This window comes from Elephantulus edwardii, unplaced genomic scaffold, assembly GCF_000299155.1.
Source record: "Elephantulus edwardii isolate Elephantulus edwardi_28Jun2011 unplaced genomic scaffold, EleEdw1.0 scaffold00106, whole genome shotgun sequence".
In the NCBI taxonomy this organism is placed as follows: Eukaryota; Metazoa; Chordata; class Mammalia; order Macroscelidea; family Macroscelididae; genus Elephantulus; species Elephantulus edwardii.
In genome coordinates, this window is record NW_006399856.1 from 491,027 (window position 1) to 513,522 (window position 22,496).

General features: G+C 36.5%; 1 protein-coding gene and 2 pseudogenes across 1 annotated transcript in view; all 3 read left to right on the forward strand.

The window, feature by feature from the left end:
- Positions 1-2,022: 2,022 nt before the first annotated feature.
- Positions 2,023-22,496, forward strand: part of USP37 (ubiquitin specific peptidase 37) — a 78,228-nt gene continuing 57,754 nt past the window's right edge. Inside the window, exons 1-7 of the mRNA XM_006891942.1 lie at positions 2,023-2,178; positions 4,256-4,427; positions 8,769-8,866; positions 12,618-12,796; positions 13,139-13,213; positions 18,004-18,101; positions 20,646-20,730. Of these exons, the coding sequence (XP_006892004.1) occupies positions 2,023-2,178; positions 4,256-4,427; positions 8,769-8,866; positions 12,618-12,796; positions 13,139-13,213; positions 18,004-18,101; positions 20,646-20,730 (863 nt within the window). The remainder of the gene's footprint in view (positions 2,179-4,255; positions 4,428-8,768; positions 8,867-12,617; positions 12,797-13,138; positions 13,214-18,003; positions 18,102-20,645; positions 20,731-22,496) is intronic.
- Positions 5,435-6,011, forward strand: LOC102867181 (annotated as a pseudogene).
- On the forward strand, positions 19,207-20,095 carry LOC102847621 (annotated as a pseudogene).

A 22,496-nucleotide genomic window follows, 5' to 3' on the forward strand; every position in this document is an offset into this window, starting at 1 on the left:
ATACTTAGCTTTGTCTTCTCAAGCTGCCCTCTGAAATCTTCTGTTCATTTCTTCTACTTCATTATTTCTTCCCTTTGTTTTGGCCTCTTGACATTCAAGTGCAATTTTCAGAGTCTTCTAATATTAATTTTGTTCTTTTCTTTCTCTCTTGTTATTGCTTTCTTCATGTCTTTTTCTTTCTGCATGGATAATGTCCTCGAGGTCCCCCCATGCTCATTCTGGTCTTGGATCACTAATATTTAATCCCTCAAACCTACATAAAAATGGAGCATATATTTTTAGCACTGCTGACAGGTAAAAGTGGAAGAAATCTTAAAGGGCAGTGAAGAAACAAAATTACTAATTACCACATTACCACATTATCAGTCCAAATTTCTTCCTTTTTCTAAAATTAAGGCTTGAATTAAAGTCTCTTTAGCAGATTTAGCAGATGCCTTTTAAAACATTAGTTAATATCTTAGAATATTGATTTCAATCCCAACAATGTATTGTCATTCTTCCAACTATTGTTTTGTGGTTCTGGTTGCCAAATAGCCAAAATATCTGTAAAATGACTAGTTTGAGCAAAATTTATGCTAACAGACAGGTTTATAAATGGTGATGGACTTTATTACTTTGATGGATTTATCTGTTAGGGCAGTTACACTGCTTTCTAAGTCAACTTGCTAAAAAAATTTGATGAGATAAATGATAAAGGAATGAGAATACATTTTATTTTCACATTTCTTCTTTTATCCCCAGTTATTTGATAAGCAGTAAATAGAGCTGCAAACCAAGGACCTGTAGTTGGGTCTTGCTTGATTTGAGATTCTTAAAATACAAGTTTTAAAATGTGAGTTTATTGCTCACAATTCAAAATTAATAGTGTAAAATTTTAGAGGTATTAATTTTTCTGATGAAATTAGATTACCTAGCAAAGATTCTCTATTTCTACATACAATAGTTGGCAAGATTTGAGTAGTAATTGTTCATATTTTACCTGCCTGAGTTGTTTGTCACTTTGACTGATCACTGTATCTACCATAATGTATATAAGACACGTTTCATAACATTCTTTGTTTAGTATTCAGTGTATTTACTCATTGCCATTGGTAAGTTATTTTTTAAAGTATTCAGTATCATATCAGTGCCATTTTGACATTAGCTGTTCATTTGGATAACCTTGAATGACTGTCAGTAGTAAAATTGCTGAAGATTCTCTTCAGGAATGGTAATGCTAACCATAAGTATCAGGTAGTCTTAAGAGAGATTTCAGTTTGTTTTTTCTAGAGCTAAAATGATTTTCTAAAATTGCGGTTCTGTTGGTTAAACTAATTAGAGTATCTTTAAAGTTTTTTATTCATTTTCTTCTTATACTGCTTTGATTTTTTTTTTACTTATTTTTTTATTTTTTGTACATCTGCTGTCAAATCAGATCTGAATGGTGCAGGAGATTGTCCCTCCTTCTCCAGCAGAGCATCTGGTGGATTCGAACCTTGCACCTCTGGGATCGTGCTTTGATATTTTAAGAAGAACTCCATTTTGTAAAATAGAGTCAGGTGATTGGAAACTGTATCTTATATTTGTAATTCAAGATTCATTAGCATTGATAAAGAAAAACAAGAGTAGGTATTTAAATGATGAGGGTAAAAATCACATTGTTGTGAGGACCATTGCACCTGTAGTAGTCCTAATTAACATAGGTTTAATGACGGTAACATGGTGTAAAATGTAAAATTTAGACATACGTAGCTGAATTTATGGCAAAGAAATGAACATTTGCTGAAGAACTAGATGGTTAAATGTGGTTGCTTAATGTTGATACTTTTATCTTCTCTGATACTTGATGAAACTGATACATTGAAATAGAGAAAGGGACTCACATTGGTGCATTAAGGTCTCTTAAACTCTTTATTTTAATCACGAATAAAATATAACTTTTGTAATGTAAATTTTTAACTTTTTCTTTCTTAGGATATGTCAGGTGAAGTTTTATTTTTTTCTTCTTAATTTGACTAGAAGCAATTTATTTTTAAAGAAAGTATGTCTCCGCTGAAGATACATGGTCCTATCAGAATTCGAAGTATGCAAACTGGGATTACAAAGTGGAAAGAAGGATCCTTTGAAATCGTGGAAAAAGATAATAAAATAAGCCTTGTGGTTCACTACAATACTGGAGGAATTCCAAGGATATTTCAGGTATTACCAAATTGGATCAGACCTTTGGTGTATAGCTGCTCTCTGTCATAGTACCTTGGAAGCCTTCCTTCTAGACAGATAATTCTTGCTTATTTCCAGGATGCTAATACTTTAGGTACAGGCATTATAAAGTATTGAGTTGCATTATATATTGATACATAATAAAGAGCAGGAAGTGGACACCAAACTGAAGTGGGAGGAAGCTGAGTGGGACTTGGATACTATATTATACTCTAAAAATCACATTAGGATACTTCACTTATTATTTTAAGCATTTATGATGGACTCAACACTAATATTTAGTGTTAGCTTGTTAGCTTTTAATAGAATATATTAATATCTTTTAGAAATAAATGTTTATTAAAAAAAATGTTTATCCTAAAACCTGCCAGCAGTTACAGGATGAATGTGGACCATTCAAGGATAATTGTTCAAAGTAATTTTTATTGCTCTTTACATCTAGATACAGTTTAGAAAAATATTAATTTTATCACTTTAGAAGTCAGCAGCTTTGTTTTGGCACTTGTCCTACTAATATTCTGCAGCCCAAACTGCTTATTTTGATGATGTGGATGTAGGAGCATATTTCTGTACTTTAAAATTCTACACTTGTTAATTGTGAAAATACAATATTCTAAGCTAAACTTTGTATGAACAATATGTAGCTTTATGCTTGAGAACCCGATTTGAGGTAAAATTTCCATTAGTTTGTGCTTTTGAGTTATGAAAGAAATTGCTTATGATTTGTGGTAAGAAGCTGCTCTCATAAATACACTTTCCCCTTACATTTAGGTTTCATTTTTAGAAAGTGGCAAGTTGACCGAAAAGCTACTTCTTCTTTTGTATGCTAAAACTGTATTTTTAAGTATTTGGAGTGAAGACATCTCAAACTGGTTACTAAATTTTACCAGAAAATTTTTAATTCAAGGATATGAATATAATTAAAACTAAAAGGAGACCTGGTGGCACTGTGCTTGAACTACTTGCCTGCTAATCAACAGGTCCATAGTTTGAACCCACAGCAGTTCCATAGGAGAAGGATGCACACAGCTGGTTTCCTTAAAGTCTTGTAGCTTTGGAAACCCAGTGGAACAATTCTTCTCTTGTCCTATAGGGTCATTATGAATCACAGTTAAAAGCAGTGGGTTTGATTTTTGTTTTAAGGGGAAAAAAAAGTAAAACATCTACTAAAATAGGGGTTTTTAATTCTTACCTAAAAATTGATAAAGGTCAGTTCTCCCCTAAAATAGTTTTAAATATACTATTACTTATTTATATTCATCAGCATAAGGCATCTTAAGAGAGAATATTAAGACAATAAGGATTTCCTGACTGGCAGGAATTACTTAGATCATAAATAAATTGCAAGATTTATTAGCTTAGCCTGGAAAAATGACAAAAAAATAAAAGCTGTTACTTCATGTCACATATTAAGTTCTTGGAGAGAGGTTCTAGGTATATGCTTTTGGTGAGTGAATGAAATTAAATTCTGCTTAGATGGTTGAAAAAAAATGTTCTTATAGTGGTGAACTTGTACTATTGGTGACCTGGAAGATTGACATTCTTTTTAAGATTGTAGCTTGGATTAATATATCCTTTTACATTACAAGTGCCTGCCACTATCTTACAGGCTTTTTTTCAACAACTACAAAAAGAAACTAGTTTGGTTTTTTTAGAACTTTTTGTTTGAGTTAGGATAAAAATGAACAGAGCAAATTAGTTTTCCATTCTTCAGTTTGTTTTTCCAAACTGATTATGCTCCAACATTAAATTTTAAGCTCTATAACTTTGTAATCATATCTGAAATACGGGATTCTTTGTAATAAGATTAAGAGTGCTAGAATTATGTAACATGAGTTCTAATGGGATATGTTTATACCTTCTAAAGGCATTACATTTTTACTTACATGCATGAAAATTTGGCTTTTTTGGTCGGTAGGAGATAAAATCTAAATTACTATGAGGAAGAGTGAAAAACATAGCTTGGAAAATACAAAGCTTAATATTCATTAGACAGTTTATTGTACTTCATTACAATTTTTTTATGATAAAATAATTTCCCTTTTGTCCCAATCAGCTAAGTCATAATATTAAAAATGTGGTACTTCGACCTAGTGGAGCAAAACAAAGCCGTCTAATGTTAACTCTTCAAGACAACAGCTTTTTGTCTATTGACAAAGTACCAAGTAAGGATGCAGAGGAAATGAGACTGTTTCTAGATGCAGTCCATCAAAATCGACTCCATGCAGGTAAGCAGTCATCATGTTAGCGTGAGACATGTTATCAGTTAGAAAGACTATGACTATAAAAGGAGAAGGATTTAAACGGCAATTGGGAAATCTTATTATATGTCTTAAGGACTTGCCTGCCTACAGGAAACATATCTTGTAATTATATTTTTCTATGAAAACTGAGTTCTGCAGAAAATCATACGATCAAGTTACCCTCTCCCTCTAGTACCTTTCATTTAAAATACATTTTGATGTTTTTGACTTGTTTTTACAGCTTTCTTGATTTTAAAAAACTCTGAAACTTGCATTAGAACCTAGAGAAAGCAAAACAAAGGGAGGAGATGCTGAAGGAGAATATATGAACTGCAGATTTCAAAGGGCAGTTTGAGAAGACAAAACAAAGTAGTATGATGAGTATGCAAAGAGCTGGAGATAGAAAACCATAAGGGAAGAGCATGCTTCTCTGAAAGACCTGAAGAACAAATTCAAGCCTCAAGTTGTAATACTGAAAGATTCTTTGGGAAACATCTTGGATGCAGGAAACATCAAAAGAAATGGAGTATAGAATTGCTCTACCAAAACCAGCTGATCAACACGGAATCATTTCAGGAAATAGCGTAAGATCAAGAATTAATGGTAAAAAGAAAGAAAGAAATTCAAGCTGCACTGAAAGTATTGATAAAAAATAAGGTTGCGGGAATTGATGGAATACTTAACCTTTGTACAGAGTCTCCTGAGATATGACCTGTCACATCTCTTATCTTGCAAGAGATAAACAGAGAAAAGCTGGTCAGCCAAAGGTGGCTGCACCCTGGCCAGATAAGCAGAGGTTATCTCGTACCCTTGTGTAGTTGAGGAAAACCAGTGGAGGCTGTTGAAAGAAGGAGAATATAAGGATCTGGTACAAGAGATTGCTGCTCCTTTTCCAGCTGAGCATCTGGTGGATTCTAACTACTTGCCTTTGGGATTACAGCGCAGCTTCTTGCCACTAGGCCACCAGAGCTCCCCGGGAATAAGGCTCCAAGATGAAAAATCATGAACCAGATGATACAATCAAGGAAAACATAATACCTATTGAATTTATAACCAGAAAACTTAACCAACTTCCAGAAATTGAAAAGAATCTACTTGAACTTGGATCAACATATATTGGACTTAATGCTGCTCTTTGTGGCCTAGTATTAAACAGTCTTTTTCGACGCATCTTAAATGTGACACAGGCTCGGATAGCAGCTGATTTACCAATGGCAGTTATTCCATTTATTACAGCACATTTAGCTTACAAAGGTTTTGTAAGTTTACCTTTGAGTACAGGTTATCTGAGCTGTGAAACTTGGTCTTCTTTTCGGGGGTCTTTACCCTGTTGTTTTAGCTATACCTGTGAATGGTGGCCTAGCAGCCAGGTATATGTCAGCCTTGCTACCAGAGAAAGGAAACATCTTAACTTTCTGGATCAGGATTTCTAAACCTGTCTTTAGAAAGATGCTATTCCCCATTTTGCTTCAGACTGTGTTTGCAGCTTATCTTGGGTCTGGGCAATATAAGTTACTCATAAAAGCCCTTCATTTACCTGAACCTGACCTAGAAACTTCCAAGATTTAGAATCTTAGAAGTATATATACAAAAATAAAATGGTTTTTTAAAACTGGAAAAAAAAGAAAAGCTGGGTGGAGGAGGGACCTCTGAAATAAATGCCAAAAGTGGAGTGCATCCTATTGGAGTGTGGGGCTGCCTTAAAGATGGGGACGTCGTCATGCAGAACTGAGGAAGCAGAAGGGTCAGGTCACGGAGAGTCAGACTAGGAGGATGGCCAGAGTTAAGGGGCTGAGATGCTCTCTCAGCATCTGCCTGGAAGGCAAAGATGATGCTCACAACCAAGGAAGTGCACCCTGAGCACAGAACATGACCAGCACCCAGAGTCAGGAGGGCAGAGCCCCTGATTCAGAACAGAAGAGTATTTTCAAGTTCTGCTGGATATTTGATTTACTTGTCTTTTCTTCCTCTCCCCTTTCTCCTATTTCTATTAGTAATGTTTACTTTGTGTCTGAGTTACCATTGTACTTTGGAAAAAGAAAACTTTTATTATGTATTCACAGATGAAAAGGAATTTTGCCCCAAGGTGGAATTTAGACTTGTTGATTTTGAGACTTTTGGGAAGATACAATGGAGTGAAAGTGTTGTTTTGCCTATGACAAAGGCATGGATTTTTAGGATCCAAAAAGTGGAATGTTTTGGATTAAACTTTATCCACACACACAAAAAAATGCATTGCATTTATGTAATGATATATCATGATCTGATAAACAATGATAAAAGGAGGAAGGGTGGAATGCTTGCCCTTAATACCATCACAGCCCTAAATCCATGTAAAGGAGGTTGTTTTCCTGAGTGTGGCCTGCAGCACTATATCTTACAAGCTATGAAAACGGAGAAAACCTAGCTGAGACTGGGAGACCTCAGTACCACCAAGAAATAATCACGAGGAGTAGATAAGAGTGCATAAATTTGGACGTGGGCCCCTGAACTAGGAAGCTCCCCGACAAATGGAAAGCGATGGATGCTGAATGAAAAAAAAAAGCCTTTCTGCATACCTGATAGAGAGAGTCTTCTCTTAGAGCTAATAGTCTGAATCTGGACCTCTAGCTTCCTAAACTGTAGGAGAATAAATTTGTTAAAACCATCTACTCGTTGTATTTCTTTTATAGCATCTCATGATAACCAAGTATCTTGCATATTCTTTGAACGATCATTGATATCTTTAGGATAGAAAATTTTTATTCTTAATAAACTTTTAGAGAATACTTTGGAGGGTATGTGTGCATATGTATATTGTTCTGACATGTATATCACTGAAGTATACCTACCTTTCAGTGAATTCAAAGAAAATAAAAATCCTCACAGTTAAAGCAATAAACAACATTATGAAAAAGTGGAGAAAAGATTGAAGTTGTCAAGGATTTTATTTTACTTGAATCTATAATATCCATAAAAATCTATAGTCCAGCACACCCATGTTTATTGTAGCTTTGTGTGCAGTAGCAGAGCTGGAAACAACCCAAATGCCCATCAACAAACAAATGGATAGAGAAGCTCTGGTATATTCACACAATGGAATACTCTGCAGCACTGAAAAACAAGGAACTCATGAAATATACAAAATGGGTGACCCTGGAGGATATTATGCTGAGTGAAATATCTCAGTCATAGAAGGACAACTGTTATAAAACGGGCTGACATCGGGGTTGAGGGAAGACAAAAGGAGGAGATGAATGATGCATTGAAGCAGATGAGGGGGAGAACTGTTTAAAAGGGATATATGATTATTATTGTCCTTATAAGAGTTCAGAATGAAGGCTGCACAGTTGAATGGACCTGGGGAGAGGAATTGCATAACAATGAAAGAGTTTTACTTTTCAAGGAGAAGAGTGAGCTGGGGGGGAGGGGATGGGGAGGGGGGGAAAGTGCCAACAGTGATTGAATGGAAGCCCTAAGTCTCTGTAAAGTTTCATTAAAATTAATTAATTTAAAAAATCAATAGTCCATAAGTTGAATGCTGTGTTCTGTTTCACTAGTCAAATCTGCAAAGGATGACTTTAAACTGCTAAAGATCCGATATACCACTTTAAAGAGTAAGGTGTATCAAATCTCAGCCATAGTATTTTCAGTCCCCTTATATGCATGTGGAAAGAATTGATGCCTTTGTATGGCATTGTTGGTAAAGATAATAAATATCCCACGGCTGCCAGAAGAACAGACAAACTTGTCTTGGAAGAGTGTTTCTTAGAAGCAAGGATGATGAGACCTGTTTAATATACTTTGGGCATCAGGAAGGGCCAGTCACTTGAGAAAGATATGTTTGCAAAAGTAGAGATCAAGAGAGGAGATCATCCATCAAGGAAATGGATTGGCACAGTCACTACAACAATAAGCTTTATTGAGAATAGCAAAGATTGCGAGGCTGGAACAGAATCTCACAGGGTTTCGTTGTACATAGGTTCTGAGTTGGAGCTGATTTGACCTGACAGCAATCACCTATCAGTATTTCCAGTGTATTTCCTTGTTTTCCAGTGTAATCCACTGTTGTGTTAATTATAAAAATCATGCAGAAGAGTTTCTAGCATTTGCTTTAAAATATTATTTTAAATATAAAATCATAATGAAATAATTTCCCGTGTTTCTACGTATTATTTGCTATTTAACTTGAGACTCCAACTCTGAATTTTCATTACTGTGTGTAACGTTTACTTTGTCAGAATTGATCAATAAACATAGATTTACTTTTACTGTATCTCTTCAGTTTTGTCAGTATTTTATATGAATGTAAGTTAATTGAGCATTTATTCCTTTCTCTGTTGCTAGCCATGAAATCTCAGGGGTCTGGCAGTTTTGGAGCTCTTCTGGGTAGTAGGACCTCACAAAAAGAAACCGGCAAGCAACTTTCATACTCAGACAATCAGGTATGTTCATTTGTATCTTTAGCTTTTCAATTTTACTAATAATTACATACTATTATGTGCATCTGAGAGTAGTAAATAAGGTGACAGAAGAATATTTGATGCCTTTGAGCTATAGTGTTGGAGAAGAGTACTGAATATCCCATGGACTGCCAAAAGAACGACAAATATATCTTGGATAAAGTAGCCAGAATGCTCTTTGAAAGCAAAGATGATGAAGCTTTACCTCATATACTTTAGGCATGTTGCTAGGAGGGGCTATTCCTAGAAAGAACAGCAGAGGGTCGGCGAAGGAGAGGAAGACCCGCAACATAGGGCAGTGGGCGCTAGTATGTCAGGATGTGTGAGGATGGCACAGGATAGGACAGGGTTCGGATGGCTGGTACTTGACTCAGTGGCACCTAACAACAACAGCAACATGGTGTGTATTCTGTTAAGTGAAGAAATAGGCATTAGACTGTAATGCTTTTAATTTCTGTCTTTTTGTAAGGATGTTTTGTATTTACCGAAAATTTACTATTTTAATCTGTATTTATAAAATTCTTTCTAAAAATTAATTACATTCTGTCTTACATTATGTTATGTTCCATTGAGTCAGAACTGACCCTTAGTTGACCCTGCAGTGGATTTTTAGAAGCTCTAAATTGCCCAAGATTTCACGCCTTTCTGCCACAGAGCAGCTGGTGAATTTGAACTTCCTGACTTTGGCGTGGTAGCACCACTTCTTAACGTACTAGCTGGGGACATTTAAAAGCTTGTGAAGTATTCTAAGCCTCCGAACCAATCTGTACAATTAAGAGAACAATATCTTGAATATTATTTTGAAATAATGCCTAGAAAAGTGTATTTTACTATATAGTAGCAATCCTTTAGAAGAGATGGGAAAATTAGTAGATAGGGATGAGAATAAAGGTAGTAGCAGTGAGACGTTTCGATTTGTAACTTTTTTTTTTAAATTATTTTTATTGTATTATTTTTACGTGTACCATCAAATCAGATCTAACTGGTACAGGAGGAGATTGCCCCCTCCTTCTCCAGCAGAGCATCTGGTGGATTTGAACTGCGTACGTCTGGAATTTCAGTGCAGCGTCTTGCCACTATCGATTTGTAACTTTTTTTTTTACCATGCAACAAAACTTATTAACATTTTGAACAGATTCAGTGATTACTGAAACTGGTAATTTCTAAACTTAAACTGAGAGAAAAGGCTATAGTGCAGAGTAATGCCATCATTGGGCACTTTGAAGAATTAACAGCCACCCCTCAGACGAAGGACAAGGTGCAGAGTTGACTCTTTGTGGATGTTGTAGTCAGAAAGAGTGCGGCCATCTTTTAATATTATCTGATTTTTTTAACTTGAAAAATCTATTACCTATTCCAAAATATGTGAACTCTAGTGGTGTAGTATGCTGGAAGGTGATATCCCAAAGAGCTGCTGGTAAATTCATACCACTGAAGAAGTGTGTCTCCTATATACTAGTAGCTCAGCTTCCAGCAGACTACATCAGCAGCTCCTTGGGAGAAAAATAAGCAATCTCTTGTGAAATCAACAGCCTTAGAAACCCACTCCCCACTCAGTGGTAATGAGTATTCCAAAATAAATTTTTAAATCATTTGTCCAGATTACTTCAGACAGTATTTTCTTTCATTTCAGATTGTAATTTAGTGGAAACAAATTGGCCGTCTTCTATAGAGAAATCACATGGCCCTTAATGTAGAGTTAATAGAACTTGATTGACAAGCCTTTGGTTTGTTTCTCAACTAATATATTTAAGTTGCTGTATGTTCTCTGATTATTCTTGCTGTGTCTTTGAGATAGACTCAATTTGTTGCTACCCATGAACTGTTTGACCTTCCTAGTCTTCATTGTCATATAATTGTTGTATTCCTTTTAACTGTCAATGTCTAAAGAATCAAATGAGGTACATGTGACTTAGCATTTAAGTTGAATTGGTAAAATTGGAGCCAAGGATTCTGAGGCTCTGTCTGACATACTTTGGACATGTTGTAAGGAGAGATCCGGTCCTTGGAGAAGGACATCATGCTTGGGAGGGTGGAGGGACGGCGCAGGAGGGGAAGGCCCTCTATGAGATGGATTGATTTCAGTGACTGAGATAATCGGGATGGGAGTGTCAGAGACAGTGCGATTGGCACAGGACAGAGCAGAGTTTAGGGCTGTTGTACATAGGGTTGCTATGAGTTGCAACAACAACAGCAACTCCTTTTTCTCACTTCTCTGTCACCGTATCATAGTCATCATTGAGTTTATTTTTCCTCGGAAGTCTAGTCTATGCGGATTACTAATTTTGTCTTTTGTTTGTATATTAGTAATTCAGAATAGGGTTCTTCTTTTCTACCTATAGGTGTGCTATGGAATTTTAAGTATACAATTTTTTAGTAATATTTCCTGCAAGAAATTGTCAAACTCAGTTTCTCATGTTATCTGTACATTAGAATCACCTGCAGTGCTTTGAAAAAAAAATAAATCCATGCAACCCATCATAGATCAGTAAGCATAGAATCTCTGCAGATAGATCACCAGTTGTGGATCTTTTAAAAGCTCTTTATATATCAATCATAAATCTAAAAGTATTCCAGTTGTTCAACCAGGAGAGGAAAAAAATAAATGAATGGAGTCTTCTAAGAATCAAATCCCTATGCACATCAAAAAATTTCTCCAACAGGGTAAGCAGGAACCCACAGACTGGGAAAAAAAATACTTGGCAGTGACATTTCTGATGAGGGACTTACATATAAAATTTATAGAATACTCCAGCACCTCAATGAGAAAAGATAAACAATTCAGTCACGAAATGGGCACAGGATATGAATAGACACTTTACCAAAGAGAACATTGGCAAACAAAAACATGAAGAAATGTTCAAAATCTCTTCACTATCAGAGAAATGCAAATCAAAACAAGTGTGAGATACCATTTTGCCACAGCAACAATAGCAAAAGTTCAGTAGGGCAGCAAACAATAAATGCTGGCAAGTTGTGGAGAGACTGGAACTCTTATTCACTGCTGGTGGGAATATAAAATGGTATAACCACTGTGAAAGGCAGTCTGGCGCCTTCCCAGAAAGTTGGAGATTGAAATATCATTTGATAAAACAGTTCCACGTAGTGAAAGAAATCAGAACCACCACTCAAACAGATGTATGCATGCCCATGTTTACTGCTGTGTTATTCACAGTAGCAAACAGATGGAAGCAATCCAAGTGCCCATCAATAAACAAATGGACAGAGAAACTATAGTACATTCACAAAATGGAATACTATGTAGCATTGAAAAACAATGAAACAGTAAAACATTACACAACATGGGAGAGCCTTGAAGACATTATGTTGTTGTTGTTATGTGCGGTCAAGTCGTTTGCGACTCATAGCAACCCTACATACAACAGCCCTAAACCCTGCTGTATCCTGAGGACGTTATACTGAGTGAAATTTCAGTCACTAAAGCACAAATACTGCATATCACCGCTGTTATAGGACAAACATAGGCTGTTGGGGAGGGAATGGGAAAGAGAAGATAATGAACACTGCTTTAGAACAGATGAGGGGAAGAACTATCTGAAAGGAGTATATGATTGACATTATATGTACATGAACAATCTGGAACAAGAGATGCATTGTGGGGTGGGCTAGGGGAAGAGGAGGGAAGAAAGGGAAGGAAATGTGCAACAATGAATAAAAGGGGAGGAAGTATTCCAATTAATTTGAAGATTTATTTTAATCTTTATTCTTACAGGCCTCTTCAAAAAGGGGAACTTTGGAAACAAAAGATGATGTTCCCTTTAGAAAAGTTCTTGGTAATCCTAGCAGAGGGTCTATTAAGACTCCAACAGGAAGTGGAATACCTGTCCCCCGGACCATTCCTCCTTTGACATCTGCATCAACACCTCTTAGATCAGGATTATTAGAAAACAGGTATGAAAGACTTTTGCTTAATCATTAGCTGTACTTGTTTATAAATTTCTTTTAGAAAACCACTGATAGGAGGATGGAAAGAAGGAAAATACCCAGTGAGTAAAGTATGTTAGCACAAATAAAGAAAATAGACTATATCTTAAGTAGTTAATTATAAATATGTTTTTATATGGTTTATAATAGTTACATAATGGGGCGTGCAAATATATATATTAATTTTAAACATGGTATGGAGAATTGGATAACAGCAGTTACAGTTTTTGCCTTTGACATGTTGGTTTATATTCTTAATGAGTTGATTCTGACTGATATTTAATTACTTTTTTCCTTTTATCTCAACAGAACTGAAAAGAGAAAAAGAATATTATCTGGCTCAGAGTTAAATGAAGATTACCCTAAAGAAAATGATTCATCATCGTAAGTTGTTCTAAGTGTTTAGGCACTTGATCAGAGTTTCTTCATTGGTCATTATAATCACCATTATGATGGGGAATATTGGCAAGATAGTGCTCAATTATCAGAATTCCAGAGATAATGGAACAGAATTGATAATGTCCCTGATGACAGTAGATTCATTCATGGCAATCCCATTTGTGTCAAAATAGAGCTGCGTTTCATAGGGATCTTTTGTGGAATATTATTTTGGTTTTAGATGAAAGTTTACAAAACATTTCATTTCCATTCAATAATTTCTACTTAGGTTGTTTTGTGGTGTTAGTTATAGTTTCTTAAACTTGTCAACATACAGTTATAAGTAGATTGTAAACTTAGTGGGCAAGGTTTTTGCCATTGATAGTACTTTGGTCTTGTCTATTTTTATTTGTAATACCTAGAGGAAGAACAGAGGTAAAGAACTCTAAACCACTATTTCTTACTGGATGTTCCTTTAGTATGAACTCTTTCCTCGCCTCTTCCCTTTACCCTGAGTATATTTCTTAACCTTAAGTGAAAAGCTTGTCCAAGGGATGTTGAAGGAGTTGTGTAACGTGAAGTTGGAACTGACTCGTACTTGACCATCCAGCAGGTTTTCAGGCACAGTAAATTGCTTGGAAGGAGATTGTCCATCCTTTTCCTGTGAAGCAGCTGGTGGATTTGAACCATGTACCTGTGGGATTGTAGTGCAAGTATATACCACTAGGCCACCAGAGCTTCCTAGGGACGTTAGAATATAAACCTTAAATAGATTCTAGGCAAGGAGCACCAAACTTTGAGAATTATTTTTTGGGTTGAGGAGAAGCTAGAACCACAACAAGGAAGGACATGATAGTTTTCTCCAATATGTGAGAATTGTTTGTTTTTCTAGGGGTGAATGGGAGTCCCTGAGTGGGATAAGCATTTAACATGCTTGGCTCTTTACCAGAAGTGTGGAGGTTGAAGTTAGAATTGCTTTTGAAGAAATTCCTGAGAGTCCATTTCTAAACTAGGAGCCCTTGAAAGTGCTGTGGAGCCCACAGATGATGCCATTCTAGGTGTCACTGTGACTATTGTTACTTAATTCTCCACATCCTCTTTAAATTAATATGCTGTAGTATCTGCATGCTCAGTAGGCATAGCTAATACAAACCACATAGAAACATTTACAGTTAACCACTAGAAATGCACTCTGCTTCTTTCCTTACTTTCTCTAACATGCTTTATGCACGAGACATTGCTCAAGGAAACTATTGAACAAATGACAAATTAATAAAAAAAGATCACATTTGTCTTAATAAAGTACAGTGGAAGACTTTAAGACACTCTTCAAAGTTAGAACTGAATCCACTTTGAGAGATCATGCAAATGATGTTGTTGTTGTTGTTGTTATGTGCCGTCGAGTCGCCTGCGACTCATAGCGACCCTATGTACAACAGCCCTAAACTCCGCTCTGTCCTGTGCCAATCGCATTGTCTCTGACACTCCCATCCCAATTATCCCAGTCACTGAATCAATCCACCTCATAGAGGGCCTTCCTCTCCTGCGCTGTCCCTCCACCCTCCCAAGCATGATGTCCCTCTCTAAGGACCGGTCTCTCCTCACAACATGTCCAGAGTAAGTTAGACGGAGCCTCAGAATCCTTGCCTCCAAGGAGCCATCCGGCTTAACCCTTTCCAGGACAAATCTGTTTGTTTTCCTAGCAGTCCATGGTATTCTCAATACTCTTCTCCAGCACCACAGCTCAAAGGCATCAGTTCTCCTTCTATCCTCCTTGGTCATGCATAACAAGTGGTTTTTGCAATCACTTGTTATGCATCATCCAAATGATAGACAACCTATAAAATTAATTCAGCTACGATATTTTTATACAAATCTGCAAGTTAACAGCATTTTGCCACCCATACATCCTCTTTCCCATTAGTTTCCTGATGATGTTTGCCTTATTCATGTGGGCACATTGTGTACAGAAAATAAAGTAGGCCACGCCAAAAGGGCAGTACATGTCCAAAGACAAAATTTAGCAAGGAGGTAGGAATGGGAAAACTGGATAAAGTGAAACTGAGGAACCCAGGGTGGAAGTGAGGAGCATTCTGATAAGTTGAGGGAACTGGAACCAAAGTCACAGAATAATCTATAAATTACTGAATGAAAATGAACTCGCTTTGTAACTCTCATCTGCAATCATAAATTATACCACAGAGAAATGAAAAGCCTGTGAAGCTCACTTCTGCTCTGAACATGTGGGATCACCACGAGTGACAGTCCACCTGACAGCAGTTAGGGAAGCCAACTTAAGCAATTTAGTATTTCAATGAATCTTTTACAGAAATTAGTTAATAGAATCTGCTTTCTATACTTACTTCTAGTACTAACTGTAGTTGATTACGTTCCTTATCAGCAAAACCTGAGATGGAAATTATTGTGCAAATGATTTATGAAGGAAGTACTCCCCAGGAAGACCACCAGTAAGGAAGGGGAGAAAGCAAGACCACAAAGATCAAGCATGAGAGTAATCACAGATAAAAGTTAAGGAGGTTAGTTAGATTTCATACTGATTCCACAGAGCAAATCTGTCACATAAGTTACACCTTAAAATTAGTTCTGAGGCAAGAAGCTTTGCTCCTGTCCTCCAGCACCTGACCTTACTTTGAGAGTGCAAGCATAGAACCTGTAGCTGCAAGAGGGCAGTTCTGTGAATAAGAGTTCTAGGTGCTGGCTTTTGAGGTTGGACTGGGATATAGAAGAGAGGACATAAAAATGGAAATTTGAAGGAGCTGCAACTACAATCCCAGAGGCGCACGGTTCGAATCCACCAGATGCTCTGCTGGGGAAGGAGGGACAATCTCCTCCTGTACCAGTCAGATCTGATTTGATGGTACACTTGCACAAAAATAATAAAATAAAATAAAATAAAAAAATGGAAATTTGGATGGTTGTCTGCTACAGGATTATAGTACTCCTCCATTGCCATTGAGTTGATTTCTTCTAGGAACCTTATACAGTAGACTAGAGCTACCCTCTAGGATTTCCAAGATTGGAACTCTACAGGAGCAGTTCTGCCCCATCTTCTGTGTGTGGTGGGTTCAGACTGCAGCCTTGTGGGTTAACAGTCCAACACTTAACCCACTATATTACTAGGGCTTCAAATGTACAAAGGCTCCCTTAAAATTAGCACTTTTAATCACAGGGTGAGCGTTTTTTTTCTGAGTAGACACTGTGCTTACATGGGTTGAGATATTTGGGAATAGTGGAGGGAAGAGTTAAGCATGTATAAGAAATTTTACATTTTCACAAACATTTAATTATGATGAAACACTTATATACAAAATATATAATCACTGTGAAGCAGAGCAAAGATTATTAAGTATAAATTAACACCTTAATATTTAAAAACCCCAGAAATCTTCACAACTGGACCAGTAAGCAGTGTTGTAATAAATTAGAAAAGATTCAAATTGTTAATGATTTCTTTTCACTTGGGTCCACATCAGCAGTCAAGAAATCAGGTGATACATTTTTTTGAGCAAGTCTGGTACCACCTACTTTCCCCACTGCTGCTGAGTCAGTTTTGACACGAAGCAGCCTTCCTTCATGCTTCTGAGGCTGTGAATCATCATAGGAGAACACTCACCCAGCTAGTGGATCCAGCTTGCCACCTTTTTGGTTAGCAGCCTGATAAATTACTCACTATGTCACCAGTGTTCCTGAAGTCTGGTACCAAGGATCTCTTTAAAGTGCTAAAGAGCATAATGTGACTTTAAAGACATAAGATGCACTTGACCCAAATCTGTGGTGTTTTCAGTAGTTTTATACACATGATGAAAGTTGTATAGTGGATCAAGAAACTTAAAGAAGAATTGATGATGCCTTTGAATTATGCAGCTGGTGAATAAAAATCATGGACTGCTAAGAGAACAAGCAAGTCAGTCCTGGAAGAATTGCTGCCAGAATATTCCTTAGATGAAAGGATGGTAACTTTGGCTCTGTATTCTGTGTATGTCATCAGGAAGGCCTAGTCCCTGGAAAAGGACATGATACTTGTATGTGTGATGGAATGGAAAACCAGTTTGCTCTGTCTCTAAAGTGTCACTGAACTCTTTTTTTTTTAAAAAGCCTCAAGCTTAAATAGTTTACTTTTAAATGGATTTGATTTTTAAGCTAAATAATTTTATCTAGTCTTCTTTCAGTCCAAAAAAATCAGTAAAATGTCACTGTCTCTGATAGAACATCTATACAAAAATATACTCTTCTTCCCCACCCTTCATTAGCAGGAACATCGATTGGATTGGCCCTTTTCTTGGTAATGTCTCATTTTCTTTATCAAGTCAGTCTTTTGAGGCTTTAACACATTGTACTTCAGCTTTGAAATATATCAAGCAATTTAGAACTTGAAATGTCAGTTTTAAAACTATGACTGAAATTCACGGTTTGGAGGCGAGGAGAATGAAAATTTGTCTTAGGTGCATTGGGCATGTTGTTAAGAGGCCAGTCCTTAGAAAAAGGTATCATGCATGGAAAGGTGGAGGGTCAGTGAAGGAAGGGATGACTCTCAACAAAAAGTAGTGACACTGTAAGGACTGACCCTATAGTTAATGGGCTTTAAATGTTAGAGATAATCAGGATGACCCAGGATACGGTTCAGATCATGTTCATAGGGCCGTAGTCAGCCCATGCGTTGTAGCCACAAGGATCTAACAGCAACAACATTGACATTAAGGACCTTGCCTGAGATTGTATTGATTTCAGGTTGTTTAAAATTATTACCAATGTTTTGTTAATTTCATTAACTGTAGGAACAATAAGGCTATGACAGATCCTTCAAGAAAGTACTTAGCCAGCAGTAGAGAGAAACAACTGAGTTTGAAGCAGTCGGAAGAGAATAGGACATCAGGTAAGTGGTCATTTCTTCTACATTGTTTTTTTGTGGTTGGTTTTTAAAAAAAGATTTTTCTACAGTCATTCATATTATATCATTGTTTTAGACTAAAAACCCAAAGCAGGACATTCCTTTCCACGTTATTCAGGAATAATTTAATACTCGTTATTGTTGACAGATTTGTACTCGGTGCTTCCCTATAATATTTTTAAATACTAGAAAGCTAAAGGAACTTTTTTCTGTTTGTAAGGAATTGGCATCCACTTCCTAAACAGCATGTCTCCTGAAACTCTGTGAACTTTGATAAATGTCAGTTGTCATAGAAAGGCTTCAGACCTTTTGTTTGTAGGGTCACTATGAGTCATGCTCAACTTGAAGACAGTCTACAGCAATAAGGAATTTAGTCTTCATCTTTTTCTCTATTTGTCTAAAATTAAGCTCTTTAATAATCAAGATACCCAAACTATTAAATGAACCAAAGGACTTGAAATTAAAGTTCAGAATTGTTGTTATTTATTGGAAGCACCAGGAGAAAATGTTGAATTTAGTGTCTAAAGCAGTAATTTAAAACTTTAGTTTATTATTTAAAAAATGGAAGTTCATCAGTATGAATTTTTGTGTTTCCACACTCTTTAGATATCTTTGATCCTCTGAATCTGTAGGTGCTCATCTGTTTTGTATTGATTTGAATGTTAATGTCAATTTGAAATTAAATTGAAACAAGCTAAAATATGGCATAATTTTGAGAAATTGGCAATTTAAGAGAATCCAGTTGGTCACAACTCTGGGAATCCTGTCCGTTACATTCTTTGGGATTTCCTTCTGTAAGTCCAACATAAAGAAATATTTCCAGTTCTCTTTCCGAAGTAAAGAATACATTATGTAAATACCACCTAATTGGATTTCAGCCTTTAAAATTAATTGGTAGGTAACATTTAGAAGTCTTTGAAATCTTTTAAATATTGAGAGTTAAAATTACAGCCCTTCTGTAGAAGAGAGGAGAAGTGAAGAGGAAATGACTGTACAGGTGAAAATAGTTTGTGGAACAAAACTCAAGACTCAAATATGTTAAAATTTCAGAGTTGAGGTCTGCCCGACCTTCAGCAAGGCCAGCACCATCATGTTTTCTCGGGCAAACCTCATTGTCTCGGTCTGGGCTGTGCAGCCACAATGGACCCAAGTTCGAAATACGGCAACTTTGAAAGATATTACCAGGCAACCGAAGTCAATCAAAAACATTCAGAAAATTACCAAGTCTATGAAAATGGTAGCAGCAGCAAAATATGCCCGAGCAGAGAGGGAGCTGAAACCAGCTCGAGTATATGGAGTCGGATCTCTAGCACTCTATGAGAAAGATGATATTAAGGTTCCTGAAGAAGAAACACCTCATTATTGGTGTATCCTCAGATCGAGGGCTTTGTGGTGCTATTCATTCCTCGGTTGCAAAACAGATAAAAAGTGAGGTGGCCGAGCTTACAGCAGCTGGAAAAGAAGTTATGATTGTTGGGATTGGAGATAAAATCAGGGGCATCTTGCATAGGACTCATTCGGACCAATTTCTGGTAACATTTAAATAAGTGGGAAGGAAGCCTCCTACTTTTGGAGATGCATCAGTTATTGCTCTTGAATTGCTGAATTCTGGCTATGAATTTGATGAAGGATCTATCATCTTTAATCGATTCAGGTCTGTCATCTCCTATAAGACTGATGAAAAGCCCATATTTTCCCTTAATACAATTGCAAGTGCTGAAAGCATGAGTATCTATGATGATATTGATGCTGATGTGCTACAAAATTACCAAGAATACAGTCTGGCAAACATCATCTACTACTCTCTGAAGGAGTCCACCACTAGTGAACAAAGTGCCAGGATGACAGCTATGGACAATGCCAGCAAGAATGCCTCTGAGATGATCGACAAACTGACTTTGACATTCAACCATACCCGCCAAGCTGTCATCACAAAGGAGCTGACTGAAATCATCTCTGGTGCTGCAGCTCTGGATTAATGAAAATCAAGTGTCATCCTCAGACAAGAGGTAAAGAAGAAAAGTTAAGCCAGCTCATTTCATTATGCTTAATGCTGTCCTTGTCAGAAAGATTGTTGGTCCATTGTTCAAATTACTAAAGACAGCAAGATATTTGTAAATTATCTTACAATAAATGATTTTAAAATTAAAAAAAAATTTTCAGAGTTGAGAAGAACTAAATTGGCACAGTTAATGTTGGGAAGTGAAGATATAAGGATGTTGTAGATGAGTGATTTCAAATTTTTCATAATAGAGACTCAATTTATATGTTTAAATAAATCAGATAATAGAACATGTTCAAATATGCACCAAGAATTAAGAAAACAGTGTTAGAAGTAAAAGAGCTACAGAGCAGTTAGTCTTCCTTTGCTATTATAACCTTTATTTGCTATTTTAACCTTTCGTCCTGTATCTATGTTACTTAGACAAGAAAGAAGTAAAAATATGCTCAGTGGTGAAATTTTATTATATGAACTAGAGTGATTGATGTAGGAATTAATCCCCCCCCCCCATGCTTGTTTGTTTATAGGACTTTCACCATTGCAGTCATCATCCTTTTATAGTAGCAGAAGTGGATCCAAAGACTATTCTTCGGGCAGCACTAACCTAGACAGGTACGCACTGGTCCTACTATTAAGCTTATTATGCATATTATTATATGCCTTTGTCATATTAAGTTTAATTTAAGGGCCAAAAATGATCCTTAAACCTTTGGATTTAGACTAAAGAAGTTAAGAATTATTTAAGAAAAGAAGTAGAAATCTAGGAGAGTAGCATACTTAGCCCTTGGACAGACAGGTTTATGAAGGATATTTATCATTTAAATGAAAATGAACCCAGTAGCTTTTGGCTTTGTGCTTGGTGTAGACTAACAAAATATGAGTCTTCTCAGGGAGCTCTGGTGGCCTAGTGACAAGAAATTGCACTGCAATCTCAAAGGCACACGTTTTGAATCCACCAGATGCTCTGTTGGAGAAAGAGGGGCAATCTCCTCCTGTGCCAGTTGGATCTGATTCGACAGGACACAGAAAGTAATTAGAAAAAAGAAAAAATTTTAAAAATACATATTTTCTTGTCCAGTGGAGAGATGAATTGGGGAGAGTATTCTCCATTTTATAAAAAAAGAGCCAATTTCTAAATTATGACCAAAAAAATATTTTTTTTATTTCTTCCTTTATATATGGATATCTTTTCTGTAAACTTTGTTTTCTTGGTGCCATTATCACTAGTAGAAAAGAAATTCTTTAAAAAAAGAAAAAATGAGGGGAGCTCTGGTGGCCTAGTGGCAAGGAGCTGCAACTACAATCCCAGAGGCACACGGTACAAATCCACCAGATGCTCTGCCAGGGAAGGAGGGACAATCTCCTCCTGTACCAGTCAGATCTGATTTGATGGTACACTCACACAAAAATAATAAAATAAATTTTTTTTTAAATGTATCTTGAGTCCATTTAGAAAGTTCACAGTTTTAGATACCTCCTTAGCATTCAGCCTCATTGGAAGGTGGAGAAATATTTGCACATGGAGCCAGAGCTCTCAAATGGTTTTCTCTTTATATCAGAATTCATATTACTGGTAGGCTATTAACTCATGGTTGTCCCCCAAAGGAAAGATCTAATATAACAAAGAAAAGTTCACGACAGAATCCACTTTAAGCAACTTCTTGTTGTTTGTTGTTTTGTGCTGTCAAGTCAGAACCAACCCATAGTAACCCTCCAGCTGATTTTCAGAGGCAGTAAATCTCACAGCAGGAGATTGTTCATCCTCCCGCAGAGAGAATAGTTGATTCAAACCACATGCCCTTGGGATTGTAGCACAGCTTCTTACTACTTGGCCACCAGAGCTCCCTTTTAAGCAACTAAGTTGTGAAAATCTCTAATCAGAAATGTTGTTATTTTGTGCCATTGAGTTGTGCCAATTGTTGTGTGCCATTGAATCGGAGCTGACCCTTTATTGTGTTTTCGAAGGCGGTAAATGGTTCAGGAGAAGATTGCCCATCTTTCTTACATGGAACAACTAGCTGGTAGATTCTAACCATGTACTTTTAGATTGACATCACAGTTCCTTAACCATTAATCCACCAGAGTTCCCTTAAAAAAATTAGGACAATTAAAACAGACTTTCAAGGGGGGGAAAAAAAGAACGAACTGGGGAGGAGGGTAGAGAAAATAGTGCAACAATGAATGAATGAAAACTCAAAATCTCTGTAAATGTTCATTAAAATTAATAAAATGTAATCATAATTAAAAAACCTCAAAAAAATTAGGGCTCCATATTACTAAATATGGAAACAATTTGAAGACATCATATTAGAGACTTAAGACCATCCTGCTATGGATGTGGAAGAATAATTTATACTAGAATGTTTTATTGGGTAGAG